Here is a 20,863-nt window from a genome sequence, read left to right as displayed (position 1 = left end):
GTCTGGCTACGTTTTTGTATGTTTAGTAGAGACAGGGTTTCACTTACGTTGGCCAGGCTGGTCTTGAACTCCTGACCTCATGATCCGCCCACCTCAGCATCCCAAAGCGCTGGGATTACAGGCATGAGACACGGTGCCCGACCTGAATCAACCTTTTTAAGTGTAATCAGAAAGAGAGGCTTTGGCAGGGGCTCTTACTCTGTTTTCTGTATCCACAAAGGTGTACAATGAGAGAGTCCACACAGTGCTGTACCGTACACTGCCACAGAATGTGTGAGATTTTCCTGTTTGAATGTATGTCTGCATTATGCTTCTGCAATAATGCTAAGGACTTGTTGCAGGAGGGTAAACTAGGTGAATGAATTACCTGTGAATGAACAATGAAGTCGGCCTGAAACAAGCAGGCCGGGTGTGGTGGCTCACGCCTGTAATCCCAGCACTTTGGGAGGCCGAGGCGGCTGGATCACGAGGTTAGGAGTTGAAGACCAGCCTGGCCAGCGTAGTGAAACCCCATCTCTACCAAAAATACAGAAAATTAGCTGGGCATAGTGGTGTGTGCCTGTAATCCGAGCTACTTGGGAAGCTGAGGCAGGAGAACTGCTTGAACCTGGGAGGCGGAGGTTGCAGTGAGCTAAGCACACCACTACACTCCAGCCTGGGTGACAGCGAGACTCCATCTCAAGAAAAAAAAAAAAAAAAAAAAAGACTGACTGAAACAAGCTTTTGCTAAGATGGAAAGCACTGCTTCCAACAGATGTGGTTTGTTGCTTTAGTTGTTGAAGCAAAAATACTGAGTTGTTTATGTTATCACTCCACCACTACCTCCATGGTTGTTCATGTAGGATGCTTCTAATTCAGCCACTGTAAACCATTATAAAGGTTTTATTGCCATGTTGAAAATGTTTGTAATATGGCAAAAAGGGGCATAACATAAAAGATTTACTATTATTACAGCCATGTAAAGCTATCTGCACATATGGATGTGGGTTGAAAGTGGATGATGGAGAAATAAAATGTGGTTTTCTTTGGGGACTGGAATTTTGTATCACGTTTTTTCTCTGTTACAGATACTTGTTGGCATAATAATTTGGTAATAAGTTAAAAAGTGAAGCCAAAAGGAGGTTAATTGGGGGTTTCTCTGGACCTTTAGTAGTAAGGACTGGATCAGGGCAGCAGGGAAGCTGTAAGTGTGGATGGAGGGGCATTGGGCAGTAGCGTCTCTGGAATGAGCATCCCAAAGCCCAGGGCATGAGAATAACTTCCTTCTTTGGGACTTGAGTTATAAGGGGGTGTCAGTGTAGAAGAGAGAGTGAGTCCCAGAGAATGGAGAACAGGCAGCCTGTAGGAAAATTTGGGATGACTTTGGAGTGGCCCTTCCGAGGCAGTGCAGTGCTGGCTGAGTGAAAGCCAGTCAATGTGGATGACACAGCCTTGAAGCCCCATGAGGGGCTCCCCTTGGGATTTTGCCTCTAGACAATTTCCTCTCCTGGGGGAAGGGACAGGTGTGATGATAGTGAAGATTAGTGATGAGTCAGTCCAGGACTGGTGTCTGCCAGGCCCATTGTATTAGCTGGATCAAGGTTCATGTGTGTATGACGTGGTGTCTCCATGGTGCTGGTATTCTGAGGTCTGGACCCTCAGGCCAGCCACTGTGGGGCTTCAAGCACCCATGCCTCCTTCCATGTGTGTCTTCTCTTTTGTCCGGCATCAGCTGTGGCCTCCATGGCACTTGCTCTCCTATGAGGCAGCCAACCTTGGTAGGCCTCTGTTAGCTGTGTCATGGGGAGGGTGGGCAGTCCTGAGAGAGGAATGAGTAGGTAGGTAATGGAGGCATAGAGTGGAGAAGGGAAGAGGGACCAGCCCAGGCAACAGACAGAGACCCTGACTCTACAAAATGAAATGAAATAATAAAAAATAAAATGTTCTTAAATTAGCAGGAATCACTGCTGTCATGAACATATAGCAGTCCTCCCCACCAAACCCAAGGGGCACATTCCAGTACCATGGTGGAGGCCTAAAACCTCATGACACCAAGCCGCATAAACGGTTGTCTCTCCATATTTGTGGGGGATTGATTCCAAAACTGCCCTCAGACACCAAATCAGATGATGCTCAAGTCCCTGATATAAGATGGTGTGTACTTGCATATAACCTACATACATCTTCCAGTGTACTTTAAGTAATGTCTAGGCCAGGCACAGTGGCTCATGCCTGTAATCCCAGCACTTTGGGAGGCCAAGGCAGGCAGATCACCTGAGGTCAGGAGTTCGAGACTAGCCTGGCCAACATGGCAAAACCCCATCTCTACTGAAAATACAAAAATTAGCTGGGTGTGGTAGCATGCGCCTGTAATCCCAGCTACTAGAGAGGCTGAGGGAGGAGAATCACTTGAACACGGGAGGTGGAGGTTGCAGTGAGCCAAGATCACGCCACTGCACTCCATTCTGGGAGACAGAGTGAGACTCCATCTCAAAAAAAAAAAAAAAAAAATAGTAATGTCTAGATTACTTGTGTCCCCTAATACAATGTAAATACTTTGTAATTTTTATACTGTATTGTTTAGGAGGTGATGATGAGGAAAAAAGTCTGCACACGCTCAGTACAGATGCAGTGTTTTTTCAAATACTTTCAATCCAAAGTTGGTTGAATATGCAAATGTGAAACCCATGCATATGGAGGGCTAACTGTATACTGTTTTTTCTTATACTTACCTGTGATGAGGTTTAATATTATAAAATAATTTTTAAAGTAAGGGTTACTTAACACAAGTACTGTGATACCATGATGGTTGATCTAATAACCAAGGTGGCTCCTAAAAGTGACTGATGGCGGGTAAACGGTGTGGACACACTAGACAAATGCCTGGTTCCCATCCTGGGCGGGATGGTGTGGTACAGCCTGGAATTTCATCATGCTACTCAGAACAGTGTGCAGTGTGAAACTTACGAATTGTTTATTTCTGGATTTTCCATTTAATATTTTCAGTCCACAGTTGACCTCAGGTAACAAAGGTGGAGAAGTGAAACTGCCAGTCAGGAGAGGCTACTGTAATTCAATCACAGAGGATAGAAACTCCTGACCAAGGAGGATATGAGATGTGGACTAGGTGAGTTCCAGATGGATTCTGGGGTAGCCTGGGCCATTACAAGTGTGGCTGAAATGAATGGGACACAGGATAGAGAAGAAGGTATCCTGGATTGATCTGGATGGTCCCAATCTAGCACACATGCCCTTACTAGCAGAGATTGCAGGCTGGAGTCAGATGCTGAGGAAGGAGCAAGTAGAGAGCTGAAGTGTGAGGACTCTACTCCCTGTTCCTGGCTTTAAAACTGGAAAGGGGCTGGGCACAGTGGCTCACAACTGTAATCCCAGCACTTTGGGAGGCTGATGTGGATGGATCATGTGAGGTCAGGAGTTTGAGACCAGCCTGGCCAACATGGCAAAACCCATTTCTACTAAAAATATAAAAATTAACTGGGTATGATGTCATGCACCTATAATCCCAATTGCTTGGGAGGCTGAGGCAGGAGAATTGCTTGAACCTGGGAGGCAGAGGTTGCAGTGAGCCAAGATCGTACCACTGCACTCCAGCCTGGGCAAACAGAGCAAGACTCTGTCTCAAAAAAAAAAAAAAAAAAAAAAAAAAAAAAAAAAATTGTGTTCATCAGAAAGCAATATTATGTAAGTGAAAGAAGGGCAAGTGACAGAGTGGGAGAAGACCGTTGTAGAGTCAACAAAGGACTGGCCTCCAAATACATAAAGAACTCAGCATCTCAGTAAGAATGAAACTTAATAGAAAAGTTGGCAAATGACTTGAACCAGCCCCCTCATAAACAAGGAAAAGTCCAAATGGCCAATAAGTGCATAAAAATGTGCCCAACTTTACCACTCATCAGATAAACCACAATGAGATGCTACTTCACACCACACTAATGGCTAAAATGAAAATAACAGTACCAAGTGTTGACAAGAATGTGCAGCAACTGGGAATCTTACACACCACTGCAGGGGGCACTGTAAACTAGTGCTGTCTCCTAACCAGAACATGTGCACCCATGAAGAGACAGCTGCAGTCCTAGGCATTCACCCAACAGAAATACAAACCTGCTTATCAAAAGATACATACACAATGTTCATAGCAGGTTCCTTTGTAGTAACTCCCAACTGGAAACAGCCCAAATATCCATTGACAGGAAGGAAAATGAGCAAATGGTGTATTCACAGTGGAGCATTTTATACGATCACATAAAATGATTAATGTGCCCTGGAGGATTACACAACCAAGTGAAGTGGTTATTGCACCATGTAAGATTACACAACCACATGAAAGAGTTATTGTGCCACAGAGTATTACACAGCCTTGTAAAGTGGATATTGTGCCATAGAGTTATGCAATGGCGTAAAGTGGTTGTTCTGGCACGGAACGTTATGCATGGCAATGGGTTATTGTGCCATGGAGAATTAACCGCATGAAGAGGTTATTGTGCCATGGAGTCTTACATAACCGCGTAGAGGGGCTATTGTGTCGTGGAGTCTTGTACAACGTGTAAATGGGTTATTTTCGATGCAGCATCACACAACCGAGCAAAATGGTTATTGTGCACGGAGCGTTAAACGACCGCATGAAGGTGTCAATGTCCATTGGGTCGTTCCACACCCCAGTAGAGAAGTGACTCCAGGCCCCAGTCCCCTACGCCGTGAGAGGAAGGAGACACAGCAGACTACGAATGGGACCCATGTGAACGAGATTCTGCCGCGACCACCCGCGTCCAGGGTGGTGCAGGCTCGCAAGGGGATGTAGGGCTGGTCAATCTGAGAGACAAGGTGCTCGTCCGCGGCGGCTCAAGGGCAGCCCACGTGCGCTCCCGGCGTTTTTTCGTCTGTTAAACCTCACCTGCCAGCAGAGGCGAAGGCCAAAGGACCCTGAAAGGTAACACCGCGCGCGCTCCCAGGTTCTGGCTGCCAGGCAGCTGCGGACAGGGCCCCGCCCCCGACGCACTAGACTTCCTCCCCAGCGTCCGGTGTCGCCGGAAATGTCGCATCCGGGAACTCTGCGCGCCCATGCGCAGAGCCGGAGAGCGCGCCTAGGGGGCGCTGCGGCCGCGGGAAGTGAGTTCTGTCGTCTCGCGAATCTCGGGTCTCAGTTTCCTCCCTTCCCGCCCACCGGTCGCGGAGCCGAGACCTAGTGAGGGTGGCGTCAAGGACTCCAGAGCGGCTGGGACTGGGCGGTGGCTGCGTGGCTGCTCTTTCTGTCTGGGAGGGTACGCGGCAGCCCTGCTCTGGGCAGGGACTTGTGAGGGTCGCTGGCTTGTGGATCCGGACGGGGCGGGCGTGAGGAACTGTCTCCGTCAGGCGCGGACCCTTCCGCGTGTCTTCTCCCCTTGGGGCGCGGGCGTTCTACGCGCATCTCCTCGCCGGGCGCGAACCCCTTAACGCCTCTCCCCGCAGGGCGCGAGCCCCCTACTCTCCTCTCCTGGTGGGGCGTGGACCCCTACTCCCTCCTCTTCATGGGGCGTGGGCCCCCATCCCCTTCTCCCCAGTGGGATGCCAACCCCGAATCTCCTCCCCTCTCCGCGTGGAGCGCGGACCCTCTAATTCCCTCTCCTGGTGGGCGCAGACCGCCTATTCTCTCCCTTTGGGGCGGGGACTCATTTCTCTTCCTCTTCCCTCCCACTGGGGCGGATCCCTTTTTTTTTCTCCCTTCCCTTAACCCCGGACTCCCCAGTATTCTTTTTTTTTTTTTCCTGAAGGCACAGATGGCCTTTTCTAACCTTCCCAGGGTGTGGACCCCTCCTCTCTTCCAGCACAGGTGCGGACGCCCCTCCCTTCTCCCTCTCCTCTCCTCACAAGATTTGGACTTGAACAACCTGTTCTGCTTCCCGTGTCTTACTCCCTAGGACGCTCTCCCCATTTTTCATCCTCCTGTCCCTGACAACCCTGTTCTTCCTCCTTTTCCTTCCCCCTAGAGACGGCTTCCTCCTCTGCCCCTTCAGGGTTGGTGCGGATGCTTCCTTCCCCTTTCTACCCACTGTGAACGTTCCCTGCCAGGCTTCCTGCCATCCCTGCTGGGTTCTGACTCCACTGACTTGCCCTTCCTCGCTTCCCTGCGGTTGTATACCGGGCTGCCCTCTCCACAAACCTCTGATGCCCGAATGCTGACCCCCAGGGACAGGCCTCTCAGACTTTGGTATCCTCAGCTGAGCATCTGCTCTCCCTCAAACTCAAGTCTTTCTAGTCTCTGTAAGGAGTGACTCCTTCCACCCACAATCCTCTTCGTCCACCTGGATATTTCTCTTTTCCCCAATCCCCACATCGTCTCTGTCCAAAATCCCATGCCTTAACCTTTAAGATATTTCCAGAATTCAGTTAGCTGGGCGTTTTACAATGACATAAATAAAAATTCAAAAGTAGTATCAGAGGATCTCACATTTAGTAAGCGTAGTTTCATCAAACTTTTGTTCCAGTTAGATATGTATACAAGTCATCATGTACATGTGTTTCTCTCAACGCTTGTGTGAAAATTTTGAAAACCTCCAGGCTAGAGAAACCCGTACAAGGAGACACATTCAACATGTCTCCTAAAGCACGCAGTTATAATCCCAGCTGCTTGGGAGGCTGAGGCAGGAGGATCGCTTGAACCTGGGAGGAGGAGGTTGCAGTGAGCCAAGATCGTGCCACTGCACTCCAGCACTGACAGAGTGAGACTGTCTCTCAAAATAAATAAATAAATAAATAAGATAAATAAATGAAAAACATAATTCCAGAATTTAGCCGCATCACCACACCTCTTCTCCCTGGTACAGGTATCTCCTTGCTCCCGTGCCTCTGGCCTCCTCACGATTCAGTGGAAGCCTGTCAGGTCATATCTGTCCTCTAAACACTCTCCTTACTCAGTAACAGGTAGAATCCTCACATGCCCTAGGACTGGGGCTACTGGGCTAAGGACTGTTTGTTGCTGGGTTGTAGGTGATGATAGAGCTTGCATCAGAGTGAAATTCCGTGCCCTAGCTTCTTCCTTGGGCAGTTCATTCTCTGAGGTTGCTTGGCTTTTGAGTTGTGGGCAGTGGATAGAGATTGGGACGGTCTGGGAAAGGAGCTCTAACTCAGAAACTGGATTGCCAGTCTGTGTGCTTCCCCAGTTTGCAGAGAGTGAGCATTTGATAGTGACAAGATTCTGCAGTTCTTTGCCTATTTCCATGCTAGAATGCCTGCTCTGTGAGGTTGAGATCTCATCTGTCTGATCCACTGCTGAATTATCAGTGCCTAGAACAGGGCCTGGCATACAGTACGTGTTCAGTAAATATTTGCAGAATGAAAGGAAAAGGGCCATCCCTGTGACTACAGGAAGCTGGCCGTTTTCCCACAGACTTCAGATCACAGAGAGGGTGTGTGATGCATCCACTGCACATCTATCTAGTGTACCCAGGCCGTTTTTTCTTGTTTTTTTTTAGAGCATTTTCCTTTGTAATACCAGTGCCTCAGGCAATATGGAGAATGGGGTGTTTGTGTGTGCTTGCGTGCATGTGTTTGAAATTGGCATGCTTTACATGCTATGAAACTTTGCAACCTGCTTCTCTCCCTGACCTTGTACTAGGTGAAGCTTTCAGCACACCAGCTTTCACTGCTCTGTAGTATCCTACCTTGTGAAAATGCCACAGTTTTTTTTGTTTTGCCTTTCCTATTGATGAACATCTTGGAAATTTCCAGGTTTTCAGCGTTTCCACCAGTGCTTAGGGGACATGTTGAATGTGTATCCTTGTACGGGTTTCTCTAGCCTGGAGGTTTTCAAAATTTTCACACAAGCGTTGAGAGAAACACATGTACATGATGACTTGCATGCATATCTAACTGGAACAAAAGTTTGATGAAACCATGCTTACTAAATGTGAGATCCTCTGATACTACTTTTGAATTTTTATTTATGTCATTGTAAAAAGGATGCCAGTGTTGATCCACCACATCTCTTAGCATTTAGAATTTTTTATTTCAACCTAGTTCTTCTGAATTGTTCTTCAGAGTGGCTGTGGTATGTCTTATACTAATAAAGACATGTTAACGTTGTGGAAACTACCCATAATATAATGTTAACTAGGAAAAACCAAAAAGGACCCAAGTTATATATACAGGTTGACTCCACCTGTTTGAAAATGATTCTCTGGGAAGAAAACAGGAAGTAAATGCACCCAAGGCTCAACAGTTAGATTATAGATTATTATCGTTGTACTTATTTATTTATGTTTTCCAGATTTTCTGCAATGAACATGCATTAATTTTGCAGTGATATCTTTAATATAAAATATGTAAATGGAATTTGAAGTTTTATTTAAATAGTAAGCTCCCTGCTGGATCCAGAATATAATTATATTTGCTGTATTTTCACTTAACTTGTCTTCTCAGAAACATACTTAGCTCGCAAAGAGATTAAACAGGATTGAACTTGTATCAGCTGCCAACCACTGGGAGCAGCTAGAGGGCCAGTTGATTCCAGGGTTTGCCACAGGAACCTGTGAGTGCTTTGGACAGCTCTGGCTTGCCCTGACTCCAATTCTTAGAGGCTGACACTTCTGGCCTTCCTTTACTGTCCTGCAACAAAACCTATTGCCTGGAAAGGGCCTTACAAGCTAGCATTTTCCCAGGTGGTAACTCCATAGTTGTTTTTTAACAGCTTCTAGCTAGCATCATATTTTCCCCCCGTGAACACTTAACAACCATCTCTTGAATGCCTTTTGAGAAACCTGTTACAAGTTCACCTCACCAAGGTGTTAATGAATGATGATCCTGGAATATCTCTCCAGGAGGCATTTGTATTTCCCTTGCCTACTTTATGTTTTGACAGGTTTCTAAAATACTCTAACAGAAAAGCTGAAAAAAAAGAGTATCGTGAATGCCTATCACCCACTCCAAGATTCACCAATTAATATTTTGCCATATTTGTTTTATATGCCTGTAATATATAACACAATTATATATTATGTATTAATAATGTGTATTTGTGTATATGTGTATACATATTTGTGTATGTATATATTTGTGTGGGGGCATATATGTGTATATATGTATTATATGCATATATATGTGTATATTGTGTGTATATATGAGTATGTACATTTGTATCTGTGCATGTATGTATTTTTGTGTGCACATGTTTATGTGTATGTCTACATGTATATATATTTATTACAAGTATGACACTTTACTCATAAATATGTTGGGTCATATATTCTAATAATAAAGACATTGTTTTGCATAACCATAATACCATATCACACCTAAGAAAATGAGCAATAATTTCCTGTTATCATGTGATAACCCATCCTTTTCAAAATTTCCCAATTCCTAATTATATTATGGCATTATTATTATCATCTTTTTTTTGAGACAGAGTCTCAGCCTGTTGCCTAGGCTGGAGTGCAATGGCACGATCTTGGCTCACTGCAAACTCTGCCTCCTGGGTTCAAGTGATTCTCCTGCCTCAGCCTCCCGAGTAGCTGGGATTACAAGCGCATGCCACCATGCCTGGCTAATTTTGTATTTTCAGTAGAGACAGGGTTTCACCGTGTTCCCTAGGCTGGTCTCGAACTCCTGACCTCGAGTGATCCACCCACCTCAGTCTCCCAAAGTCCTGGGATTATAGTCATGAGCCACTGCACCAGCCATTATGGTATTGTTTTTGAGCCAAGTCTTACCACGGTTGTGAAAAGAAATTAAATGTTGGGATTCCAAACTCATTTAGCCAAAGAGAAAAGCCAAGTTGGGAACTGGGTCAAACAAACCTGCCTCCCTTGTTCCTAAATAAGATGGCTACAAGACGAAATGCTACACGCCTCCCCCATATTTTGCCCACAAGGAAATTCCAGGTGAGCTGTTGTTAAAACTTAACCATGGTAATGCGCATTGATAGCTTATCTTTACAAGTGCAGTCACCCCGGCCTGCCGGACACAAATGCATATCTGATTGTTCCCCTATCCCATTTTGTCTATATGTTACCGTAACCCACATTTTTCCTCTGCCCGTTTTTTTTTTTTTTTTTTTGAGGCAGAGTGTCACCCAGGCTGGAGTGCAGTGGCATGATTTCCCCTCATGCAAGCTCCACCTCCTGGGTTTACACCATTCTTCTGCCTCAGCCTCCCGAATAGCTGGGACCTGCCACCACGCCCGGCTAATTCTTTGTGTTTTTAGTAGAGACGGGGTTTCACCGTGTTAGTAAGGATGGTCTCGATCCGAACTCGTGATCCACCTGCCTTGGACTCCCAAAGTGCTGGGATTACACGTGTGAGCCACCGTGCCTGGCCCCTGACCCTTTTGTTTACGTGAAAATTGTGTTTCTCAATATCCTGTCCTCACCCCTTTAAATTCTTTTTTTTTTTTTTTGAGACGGAGCCTCGCATCATCGCCCAGGTTGGAGTGCCGTGGTACGATCTCGGCTCACTGCAACACCTCTGCCTCCTGGTTTCAAGTGATTCCCCTGCCTCAGCCTCCCAAGTAGCTGGAATTACAGGTGCCCGCCACCATGTCTGGCTAATTTTTGTGTTTTAGTAGAGATGGGATTTCACCATGTTGGCCAGGCTGGTCTCAAACTCCAGACCTCAGGTGATCTGCCCCCGTCGGCCTCCTCAAGTGCTGGGATTACAGGTGTGAGCAACCGCGCCTGGCCTAAACTTTTTTTTTTTTTTCTTTTTTTTTGAGAAGGAGTCTCACTCTGTCACCCAGGCTGGAGTGCAGTGGCATGATCTCTGCTCACTGCAACCTCCCTCTCCTGGGTTCAAGCATTTCTGCCTCAGCCTCCCCAGTAACTAGGATTACAGGCATGTGCCATCATGCCCAGCTAATTTTTTAAAATTCTTAGTGGAGACGGAGTTTCACCATGTTGGCCAGGCTGATCTCAAATTCCTGACGTCAAGTTATCCACTTACCTTGGATAACCCAGCCCCCTTTAAATTTGGAGCCCTTGGCCGGGCACAGTACCTCATACCTATAACCCCAGCACTTCAGGAGGCCAAGGCGGGCAGATCACGAGGTCAGGAGATCGAGACCATCCTGGTCAACATGGTGAAACCCTGTCTACTAAAAATTACAAAAATTAACCAGGTGTGGTGGTGGGTGCCTGTAATCCCAGCTACTCCGGAGGCTGAGGCAGGAGAATTGCTTGAACCCGGGAGACGATTGCAGTGAGCCGAGATTGCACCACTGCCCTCCAGCCTGGCAGCAGAGCGGGACTCCATGTCAAAAAATAAATAGATAAATTAATTAAATAATTTGGAGCCCTCAATATCACTTTTGGAGAAAGCCATAGACCTGTCTACTGGGCGTGTCCTTAACTTTAGCAAATAAATTTCCTAAGATGATTGACACTTGTCTAATCATTTTCCTCTATTGACAAGGTTTTTGCACTATTGTGTTTTTTTGCTTTTTATTTTGAAATAATTAGGATTCACAGGAGGGTGCAAAGAAACAGAGAGAGGTACTGTACACCTTTCAACTAGCCTCTCCCAGTGTTAACATTTTGCATATGGGATGCAGTGATTTGTTGTATCAAAACCAGGAAATTGACATTGAAACAACCTACAGAGCTTATCAGATTTCACTAATTATATATGCACTCATTTGTGTATGTTGTCATTGTGTGAAATTTTATGCTGCGAAGCTTTGTGTAACCACCATAATCAAGATTCTTGACAGTAGGTCACTGCAGCACCCCCTTGTGCTCCTCTTGGGTAGCCATCCTCATACTCCCATCCCCAACCCCTAACCTCTGTCAGCTTCTTTTTTCTGTTTTTGTTTTTGTTTTTGTGACAGAATCTTGCTCTGTTGCCCAGGCTGGAGTACAGTGGTGTGATCTTGGCTCACTGCAACCTCCACTTCCTGGCCTCAAGCGATTCTCCTGCCTCAGCCTCCCGAATAGCTGGGATTACAGGCATTTGCCACCACACCCAGCTAATTTTTTTGTATTTTTACTAGAGACGGGGTTTCACCCTGTTGGGCCAGGCTGGTCTCGAACTCCTAACCTCAAATGATCTACCCACCTTGGCCTCTGAAAGTGCTGGGATTACAGGCATAAGCGCCTGGCCCTGTTGACTATTAGTCTATGCTCCGTTTCTGTAATTACGTTATTTGGTAAATGTTAGGAAAGTGGAATCATGAAGTATATATATTTTTGAGATTGGCTTCTTTTTACTCAGTAGAATTTCCTTGAGGTCCATCCAAGTTACTGTATCAGTAGTTCCTTTTTACTGACAAGTATTCTATGGTATCTTAGTTTATTTTTTACTGCTATAACAATACCTGAGACTGAGTAATTTACAAAGAACAGAAATTTGTTTTTTGTAGTTCTGGAGGCTGAAAGTGCAAGATCAAGGCACAGGTATTTGGTCTGGGGAAGGTCTGCTTGCTGTGTCCTCACATGGCAGAAGGAAGAAAGACAGCAAACTCCTCCTGCAAGCCCTTTTTATAATTGCATTAATCCATTCATGAGAGCAGATGTCTGAGACCCCTCATGACCTAAACACTTCCCAGAAGGCTACACCTCCCAACACTGTTGCATTGGGAATTTAATTTTCCAACACATGGAGCCAGGTGTGGTGACTCATGCCCACAATTCCAGCACTTTGGGAGGTCGAGGTAGGAGCATCACTTGAGCCCAGGAGTTGAAACCAGACTGGGCAACATAGGGAGACCCAGTCTCTAACAGTAACAACAAAACATCTACGTATCTATCTATATTTATATATACATACACACATACGTGTATATTTTTCCCAACTTTGGAGGGCATGCATTCAAATCCTCGCACATGGTATGAGTGTACCAAGGTTTGTTTAACCATTCATTCATTGGAAGACATCAGGATAGTTTCTAGTTACTGGCCATTGTGAATAAAGTGACCGTAACTTTAGTGGACAGGTGTTTGTGTGAGCCTTTGTAAGTCTTCTATGAACGTGTGACGTCTTTTCATTTATTTGTATCATCTTTAACTTCATTGAGCAGTGTTTTGTAGTTTCCAGTGTATAAGTTTTTTGTCTCTTTAGTTAAGATACTATTCTAAATGCAATTTTTTCTTAATTTTCTTTTTGGATTGTTCATTGTTAGTATATAGAAATGCAACAGAGTTTTCTGTGTTGGTTTTCTTTTTCTTTTTTTTTTGAGACAGAGTCTTGCTCTGTCGCCCAGGCTGGAGTGCAGTGGCCAGATCTCAGCTCACTGCAAGCTCCCCTACCGGGTTCACGCCATTCTCCTGCCTCAGCCTCCCGAGTAGCTAGGACTACAGGCGCCCGCCACCTCACCAGGCTAGTTTTTTGTATTTTTTAGTAGAGACGGGGTTTCACCGTGTTAGCCAGGGTGGTCTCGATCTCCTGACCTCGTGATCCACCCATCTCGGCCTCCCAACGTGCTGGGATTACAGGCTCGAGCCACCGCGCCTGGCCTCTGTGTTGGTTTTCTATTCTGCAACATTGCTGAATTTGTTAGTTTCAACAGGTTTGTGCGTGTTATAATCGTCAGTGTTTTCCCTATGTAAAGTCATGTTATCTGTGAATTGAGATAATTTTATTTCCTCCTTTCCTTTTGTAGATGTCTTTTATTTGTTTTTCTTACCTAATTGTTCTGGCCAGAATTTCCAATAAATACTACGTTGAATAGAAGCGGTGAAGGCGGCCATAATTCTCTTGTTTCCGATCTTAGAAGAAAGTTTTATTTATTGTGTTTTAGACAGGGTGTCACTGTGTCAGACTGGAGTGCACGGGTGCCATCATGGCTCACTGTAGCCTCGAACTCGGGCTGAAGTGACCCTCCTACCTCGGCCTCCTGAACAGCTGCCACTACAGATGCATGCCACCATGCCCAGCTAATTTCTTTACTGTTTGTAGAGACAGGGTCTCACTCTGTTGCCCACATTAGTCTCAAACTCCTGGGCTCAAGCATTCCTCTCACCTCAGCCTCTCAAAGCACTGGGGTTACAGGCATGAGTCACTGCACCCAGCCAAGTTTTATTAATGTCTTTCACCGTTGAACATGATGTAAGATGTGAATTTTTCATATGTGTCTTTTATTATTTTGAGGTAGTTTCCTTCCACACCTAGTTTATTGAGTGTTTTTATTTTTTATTTATTTTTTTTTTAGACGGAATCTTGCTCTGTCGCCCTGGCTGGAGTGCGGTGGCCGGATCTCAGCTCACTGCAAGCTCCGCCTCCCGGGTTCACGCCATTCTCCTGCCTCAGCCTCCCGGGTAGCTGGGACTACAGGCGCCCGCCACCTCGCCCGGCTAGTTTTTTGTAGTTTTTTAGTAGAGACGGGGTTTCACCGTGTTAGCCAGGATGGTCTCGATCTCCTGACCTTGTGATCCGCCCGTCTCGGCCTCCCAAAGTGCTGGAATTACAGGCTTGAGCCACCGCGCCCGGCCGAGTGTTTTTTTTAATCATGCCAGGGTGTTGGGGCTGGGCGCAATGGCTCACACCTGTAATCTGGGCATTCTGGGAGGCCGAGATGGGCATATCGCTTAAGCACAGGAATTTGAGACCAGACTAAGCAAGGTGGCAAAACCCCATCTGTGCAAAAAATTAAAAATTACCGGGAGTCATGACTTGTGCATGTAGTCCCAGCTATGGGGAGACTGAGGTGGGAGGATCACCTTACCCCAGGGCAGTCGAGGCTTCAGGGAGCCATGATTGCACCACTGCACTCCAGCCTGGGTCACAGAGTAAGACTGGTCTCAAAAAAATGAAATAAAAAGTAAAGAAAGGCAGGGGTCGGGTGCTGAATTTTGTCCAATGCTTTTGATGCATCATTTGAGATGGTTGTGTTGTTTTCTTTATCCTGTTACTGTGATGTATTACATTAATTAATTTTCGTATGTTGAAATATCCTTGCATTCCCTGAATAAGTCCTACTTGGTCATGGTGTGTAATCCTCGTAATACACTGATGAATTCGGTTTCCTAGTATTTTGATGAAGATTTTCCATGAACATTTAAGGGATATGGTTTCTAGGTTTCTTGTAGTGTGCTTGCCTGGCTTTGGTATCAAGGTGATGCTAGGCCTCATAGGATGAATTAGGAAGTGTTCCCTCCTCATGTTTTGGAAGAGTCTGAGAGGAATTGGTATTAATTCTTCTTTAATTGTTTGGTACATGCTGGTCTTGGTGGCTCATGCCAGTAATCCCAGGACTTCGGGAGGCCAAGGTGGGAGGATTGCTTGAGGCCAGGAGTTCAGGACCAGCCTGGACAACATAGTGAGACCATGTCTCTATTTAAAAAAAAAAACTTTATAAGTAGCTGCACATGGTGGCACATACCTGTAGTCCCAGCTACTCTGGAGACTGAGGCAGGAGGATTGATTGAGCCCAGGAGTTGGAGGCCACTGTGAGCTGTGATCACACCACTGCACCCCTGCTGGGGTAGCAGAATGAGACCCTGTCTTAAAAAATTGTTTTTTCAGGGGGTTCAGTTTTAACTATGCAAACAACCCTGAGAGCTACTGTTGAATGCCACAAGTCCAAGACAAGAGCATGTGGATGGTGCAATCCTGCTCACGTGGAGTTCAGGGCCAATCAAAGCAGTCTGTAGTAATGGGGGTTAGAGCAGTGATTACCTCCAGAAAATGGGAATTTTTTTGGGGGAGGGGACAGAGTCTCACTCTGTCCCCGAGGCTGGAGTGCAGTGGTGCGATCTTGGCTCACTGCAAGCTCCACCTTCCAGGTTCACACCATTCTCCTGCCTCAGCCTCTCGAGTAGCTGGGACTACAGGTGCCCACCACCACGTCCAGCTAATATGTTGTATTTTTAGTAGAGACAGGGTTTCACCGTGTTGACTAGGATGGTCTCAATCTCCTAACCTCGTGATCCACCCACCTTGGCCTCCCAAAGTGCTGGGATTGCAGGTGTGAGCCACCGCGCCCGGCCTAAAAATGGGAATGTTTTATATCATGGATTGTCCTGGTTGCCCAACTGCGTACACATATGAGAACTCATGAAAATACATCTAAAGACTCAGTGAGTCGTCCACTTTGAATTTATTCTGTTTAAATTATGCTTCAGTTTATAATAAAAAGGTGGTTACAGCTTGGACCACCGTGGTGGAGGAAGTGTAAATTGGTAGGATACTGGATGTATTTGAAAGTCAGAGCTGACAGCATAGGTGTGACTTTTGAGAAGAGGGAGAGTGGAGAACGGAGGATGTCCATCCCAGTGGAGCAGGTTTCTGGCCCCTTCCACTGAGAAAATGGGGTGGCTGTATCCTGGGATTGGGAAGACTCAGGGAGAAGCAGCATGGGCCATGCCACAGCCTTTGGTCTCTTCAGGGTGTAATGACGGGCAGAGTTCTAAGGGTTGGGAGGCCTAGACAGTCAGTATGCATATCTGGATTCAGAGGAGGCAAGTGGGTGGGACAGGTGAAGTGAGAATGGTAATGGGAGTGGAGAGGAGAGTGGGAGATGATTTGTGTTTGGATAGACAGAAAAGCAAAGCATCAGGAGACGCTGAAAAAGCATCTTGGGGACAGTTGGAGATCAAGTTCTCTTCAGTGAAGGGACTTCAGAAATACAGCTAGAGGATGGGCATGGTGGCTCACGCCTATATTCGCAGAACTCTGGAGGCTGAAGCCAGAGGATCACTTGAGACCAAGAGTTTGAGACCAACCTGGGCAAAATAGTGAGACCTATCTCTACAGAAAATAATTTTTTTTAAAATTGGCTGGGAGTGGCCAGGCGCGGTGGCTCATGCCTGTAGTCCCAGCACTTTGAGAGGCCAAGGCGGGCGGATCACGAGGTCAGGAGATTGAGACCATCCGGGCTTGCACGGTGAAACCCCATCTCTACTAAAAATACAAAAAAATTAGCCGGGCATGGTGGCGGGTGCCTGTAGTCCCAGCTACTCGGGAGGCTGAGGCAGGAGAATGGCATGAACCCGGGAGGTGGAGCTTGCAGTGAGCCGAGACTGCGCCACTGCACTCCAGCCTGGGTGACAGAGCGAGACTCCGTCTTAAAAAAAAAAAAAAAAAATTAGCTGGGAGTGCTAACATGCACCTGTGATCTCAGCTACTTAGGAGGCTGACGTGGGAGGAGCCTAGGAGATTGAGTTCAGGCTGGGCAACATAGCTAGACCCTGTCCCTTTTTAAAAATCATAATATCTAAAGTGGTATTTATTTGCTGTCCTTCATCCATCTTCATATTCTCTTCCTACCATGCAAGTGTATAACTGAGAATCTGTATATACCTGGTTAATTTATTTTGGTAGGGGGTGTGTGTGTGCACATTTGATTTTGTAAAAGCTTTATGTGGAAATATGATATACATGCTAAAAAAATACATAAACGTAAAACTAAAAGTTTTCACAAATACACTGTGTACTTTCAGTAAATATACTTCCTCTTTCATATGTCTAAGAAATGGACCCATATTTTTGTGCACTCTTAGTTTATTCACTTTTGCAAATGTGTGGTATCTTACCATTTCCCAGTTGGCGACACTTGGAGAGTGTCTAGTCTCAGGCTATTATGAAGAGTTTCTGTGAACATACATACACATTTCTCTTGGTTGTACACTTGCAAGTGGAATTGCTGTGTCACAGAATGGGCACAACATCAGATATAGTAGATACCGGCCTGGCTGATGTTAATATTTACACACTACCATTCTAACTCTAGCAGCTTCTTCTCTAAGGATCCACAAATTTTCCCCTTTTCCTGTTCAGCCTGGGAAACAAAAGTCAAATGGAAGCATTAACTCGGGATGTTGGGAAAGAACCATCCAATTTTGTGAACATGAAAAAGTTCTTCGGGGATGATTCGTGTTTATCTGCATTAGGAGAAGTCTGGGAATGTGAGGACCAGGTGGAAATGCTCCGTAGAAATCCAGAGGTGCATTTGAGGCAAACGGCATCCACACACAAGGACCCAGAGCATCTACGAGGGGCTGTGGTCACTGTGACCATTGTGGTCATCTGCTCAGTCCTAGCTGCATGTCAGAGAGGTCCTCGAACAACAGGTTTCTGTGAACATGATTCAAAGGTTAAACATATTAGTTACATACGTAATTGTCAGAAAGTCTCTAAAGGTCAAATTATTGAGGAAAATGATGACTGTAGAGCAGCCATCAGCCAGGGTGGACAACCTAGGCACCTGGATGAAGCTCTAACAAGGAGATGAGCCTTCAAAATGTAACGAAGGTGGTAACTCCTTCAGCCTTTCTGCGCACCTTAGTGAACAACATGTAGTTGCGAGAGAAAGGAACGACACAGAGGAGAAGGACGTGAGGTGGTGTTTGATAAGGACACACGTCCTTATGAACACAGTGGAAGTATCTCTGAAAATGAATACAGTGACTGCAGTGAATGTGGACTATCCGTTAGAAATCTCATTTCATCAGTCACCAGAGGACTCATACTGAAGAGAGCCCTTATACATGTAATGACTGCAGAAAATCCCTCTCTAAGAATTACAACCTGATTGTACATCAAAAAATCCACACAGGAGAGAAATCCCATAAATGCAATCAGTGGGAAAGCCTTCAGTGCTGGTCCACCTTTACCAAGCATGAGAAGACCCACATAGGAGAGAAGCCCTGTGAAAGGAATCCTAGCTGTGGGAAGGCCTTCAGCTGCCACTGTTCCCTTGTTTTGCATCTCAGAAGTCATACTGGGGAAAAACTATTCGAATGTAATGAATGTGAAAAATCCTTTTCTGATGTCTCCCACCTTATTGTCCATCTGAGAATTCACACGTGAGAAGATCCCTGTGTATGCACTGGGTGGAGAAAGGCCTTCACTGATCACACATAACTTATTAAACATGGGAGAATTCACATCGGAAAGAAACCCTCTATGTGTATGGAGTGTGGAAATTTCTCCAACCACAACAGTCACCTCTTCTGCATCAAAAAAATCATTCTGGAAAGAAATGTCGTGAGTTAAACAACGTGGAAAAACTGTCATCGGGATTATGTACCTCATAAGGCACAAGAGGATTCATACTGGTGAGAAGGTCTGTGACTGTAACCAGTGTCAGACTTTTCAGGAACATCGTGGGCCTCATCTGGCACCGGAGGACTCATACTGGTGAGAAGCCCTACAAGTGTAATCAGTGTGGCAAAGCCTTCAGGAACAGCTCCTGTCTGACGAAGTACAGGAAGGTACGTGCTCAGGCATCCTTGTACCAGTGTGTCTAGTGTGGGAAAGTTCCCAAGGATCTGTGCTCTTGCTGGACACTAGAGTTGACACATTGGAGTGACACCTATGGGGATTCAGTGAGCATGCGTGGCAGTGACTGATCTGATTCTCTTTACTTACGCATTGTCAGAGACTTCATGTTGAAGAGTTTATGTTGTTTGACAATAACGAATCTGTTTTTCCATGTATAAATGGAAGAACAAAGCCTGGATGACAGCACGTGTTTACAGCATGGTACACTCAATGTTTGATTTTATTTTATTTTATTTATTTATTTATTTATTTTTTTTTTTTGAGACGGAGTCTCGCTCTGTCACCCAGGCTGGAGTACAGTGGACGGATCTCAGCTCACTGCAAGTTCCGCCTCCCGGGTTTAAGCCATTCTCCTGTCTCAGCCTCCCAAGTAGCTGGGACTACAGGCGCCCGCCACCTCGCCCGGCTAGTTTTTTGTATTTTTTTAGTAGAGACAGGGTTTCACCGTGTTAGCCAGGATGGTCTCGATCTGCTGACCTCATGATCCGCCCGTCTCGGCCTCCCAAAGTGCTGGAATTACAGGCTTGAGCCACCGCGCCCGGCCAATGTTTTATTTTATTTATTTTTGAGATGGAGTTTCACCCTTGTCACCCAGGCTGCAGTGCAATGGTGCGATCTCAGCTCCCTGCAGCCTCTGCCTCTTGGGTTCAAGCGATTCTCCTGCCTCAGACTCCTGAGCAAGTAGCTGGGATTACAGGTACCCACCATCACACTATTTTTTTTTGTATTTTTTTTAAGTAGAGACAGAGTTTCACCATGTTGGTCAGGCTGGCCTTGAACTCCTGACCTGAAGTGATCTGTCCACCTTGACCTCCGAAAGTGATGAGATTACAGGTATGAGCCACTGTGCCTGGCCTGTACTGAATATTTTAAACCTGCTGTTGAGACTTCCTCAGAATAAAGATTCCTTTCTTTTTTTGTAGGGGGACAGAGTCTCACTCTGTTGCCCTAGCTGGAGTCCAGTGGCACAATCTTGGCTCACTGCAAGCTCCGCCTCCCGGGTTCACGCCATTCTCCTGCCTCAGCCTCCTGAGTAGCTGCAACTACAGGTGCCCACCACCACGCCCGGCTAATTTTTTTTTTATTTTTAGTAGAGATGGGGTTTCACTGTGTTAGCCAGCATGGTCGCGATCTCTTGACCTCGTGATCCACCTGCCTGGGCCTCCCAAAGTGCTGGGATTACAGACGTGAGCCACCACTCCCAGCCTGATACCTTTCAAAATATGGGTGCTCATTGACAAGAGCTGTGATGAAGATTTACAAGGAGATGAATGTTGTTCTCATGCCTGCTAACACAACATGTATTCTGCAGCCCATCATAGATCAGGAGTAATTTTGACTTTCCAGTCTTATTATTTAAGAACAGATGTCTTGGCCAGGCACGGTGGCTCACGACTGTGATCCCAGCACCTTGGGAGGCCAACGTGGGCAGATCACGAGGTCAGGAGTTCGAGACCAGCCTGACCAACATGCTGAAACTCCGTCTCTACTAAAAATACAAAAAACAAATCAGCTGGGCATGATGGCGCACACCTGTAATCCCAGCTACTCAGGAGGCTGAGGCAGGAGAATCACCTGAACCTGGGAGGCAGAGGTTGCAGTGAGCAGAGATCAAGCCACTGCACTCCAGCCTGGGTGACAGAGGGAGACTCTATCTCAAAAAAAAAAAAAAAAG

At 46.0% G+C, this 20,863-nt stretch overlaps 1 protein-coding gene and 1 long non-coding RNA gene across 2 annotated transcripts; both read left to right on the top strand.

Annotated features, from left to right (window-relative positions):
• The first annotated feature begins 15 nt into the window (after positions 1–15).
• On the top strand, positions 16–2,471 carry LOC111530379. Its single transcript, XR_002727791.2, has 3 exons — positions 16–470; positions 1,536–1,545; positions 1,852–2,471. It is a non-coding gene; the product is annotated as an uncharacterized LOC111530379 (long non-coding RNA).
• Positions 2,472–5,038: 2,567 nt separating this feature from the next.
• LOC111530360 lies at positions 5,039–19,375 on the top strand. Its single transcript, XM_023197541.2, has 2 exons — positions 5,039–5,109; positions 17,683–19,375. The coding sequence occupies exon 2, from the start codon at positions 17,702–17,704 to the stop codon at positions 18,134–18,136; it is 435 nt and encodes a 144-aa protein (XP_023053309.2). The 5' UTR covers positions 5,039–5,109; positions 17,683–17,701; the 3' UTR covers positions 18,137–19,375.
• The last annotated feature ends 1,488 nt before the right edge of the window (positions 19,376–20,863 follow it).

This window comes from Piliocolobus tephrosceles, chromosome 21, assembly GCF_002776525.5.
Source record: "Piliocolobus tephrosceles isolate RC106 chromosome 21, ASM277652v3, whole genome shotgun sequence".
NCBI classification, from domain to species: domain Eukaryota; kingdom Metazoa; phylum Chordata; class Mammalia; order Primates; family Cercopithecidae; genus Piliocolobus; species Piliocolobus tephrosceles.
This window is presented reverse-complemented; position numbering and strand designations above follow the sequence as displayed.

Coding starts and splice junctions, on each gene's coding strand:
- LOC111530360 (XM_023197541.2), top strand. CDS start 17,702: ATGGAAGCATTAACTCGGGATGTTGGGAAAGAACCATCCAATTTTGTG.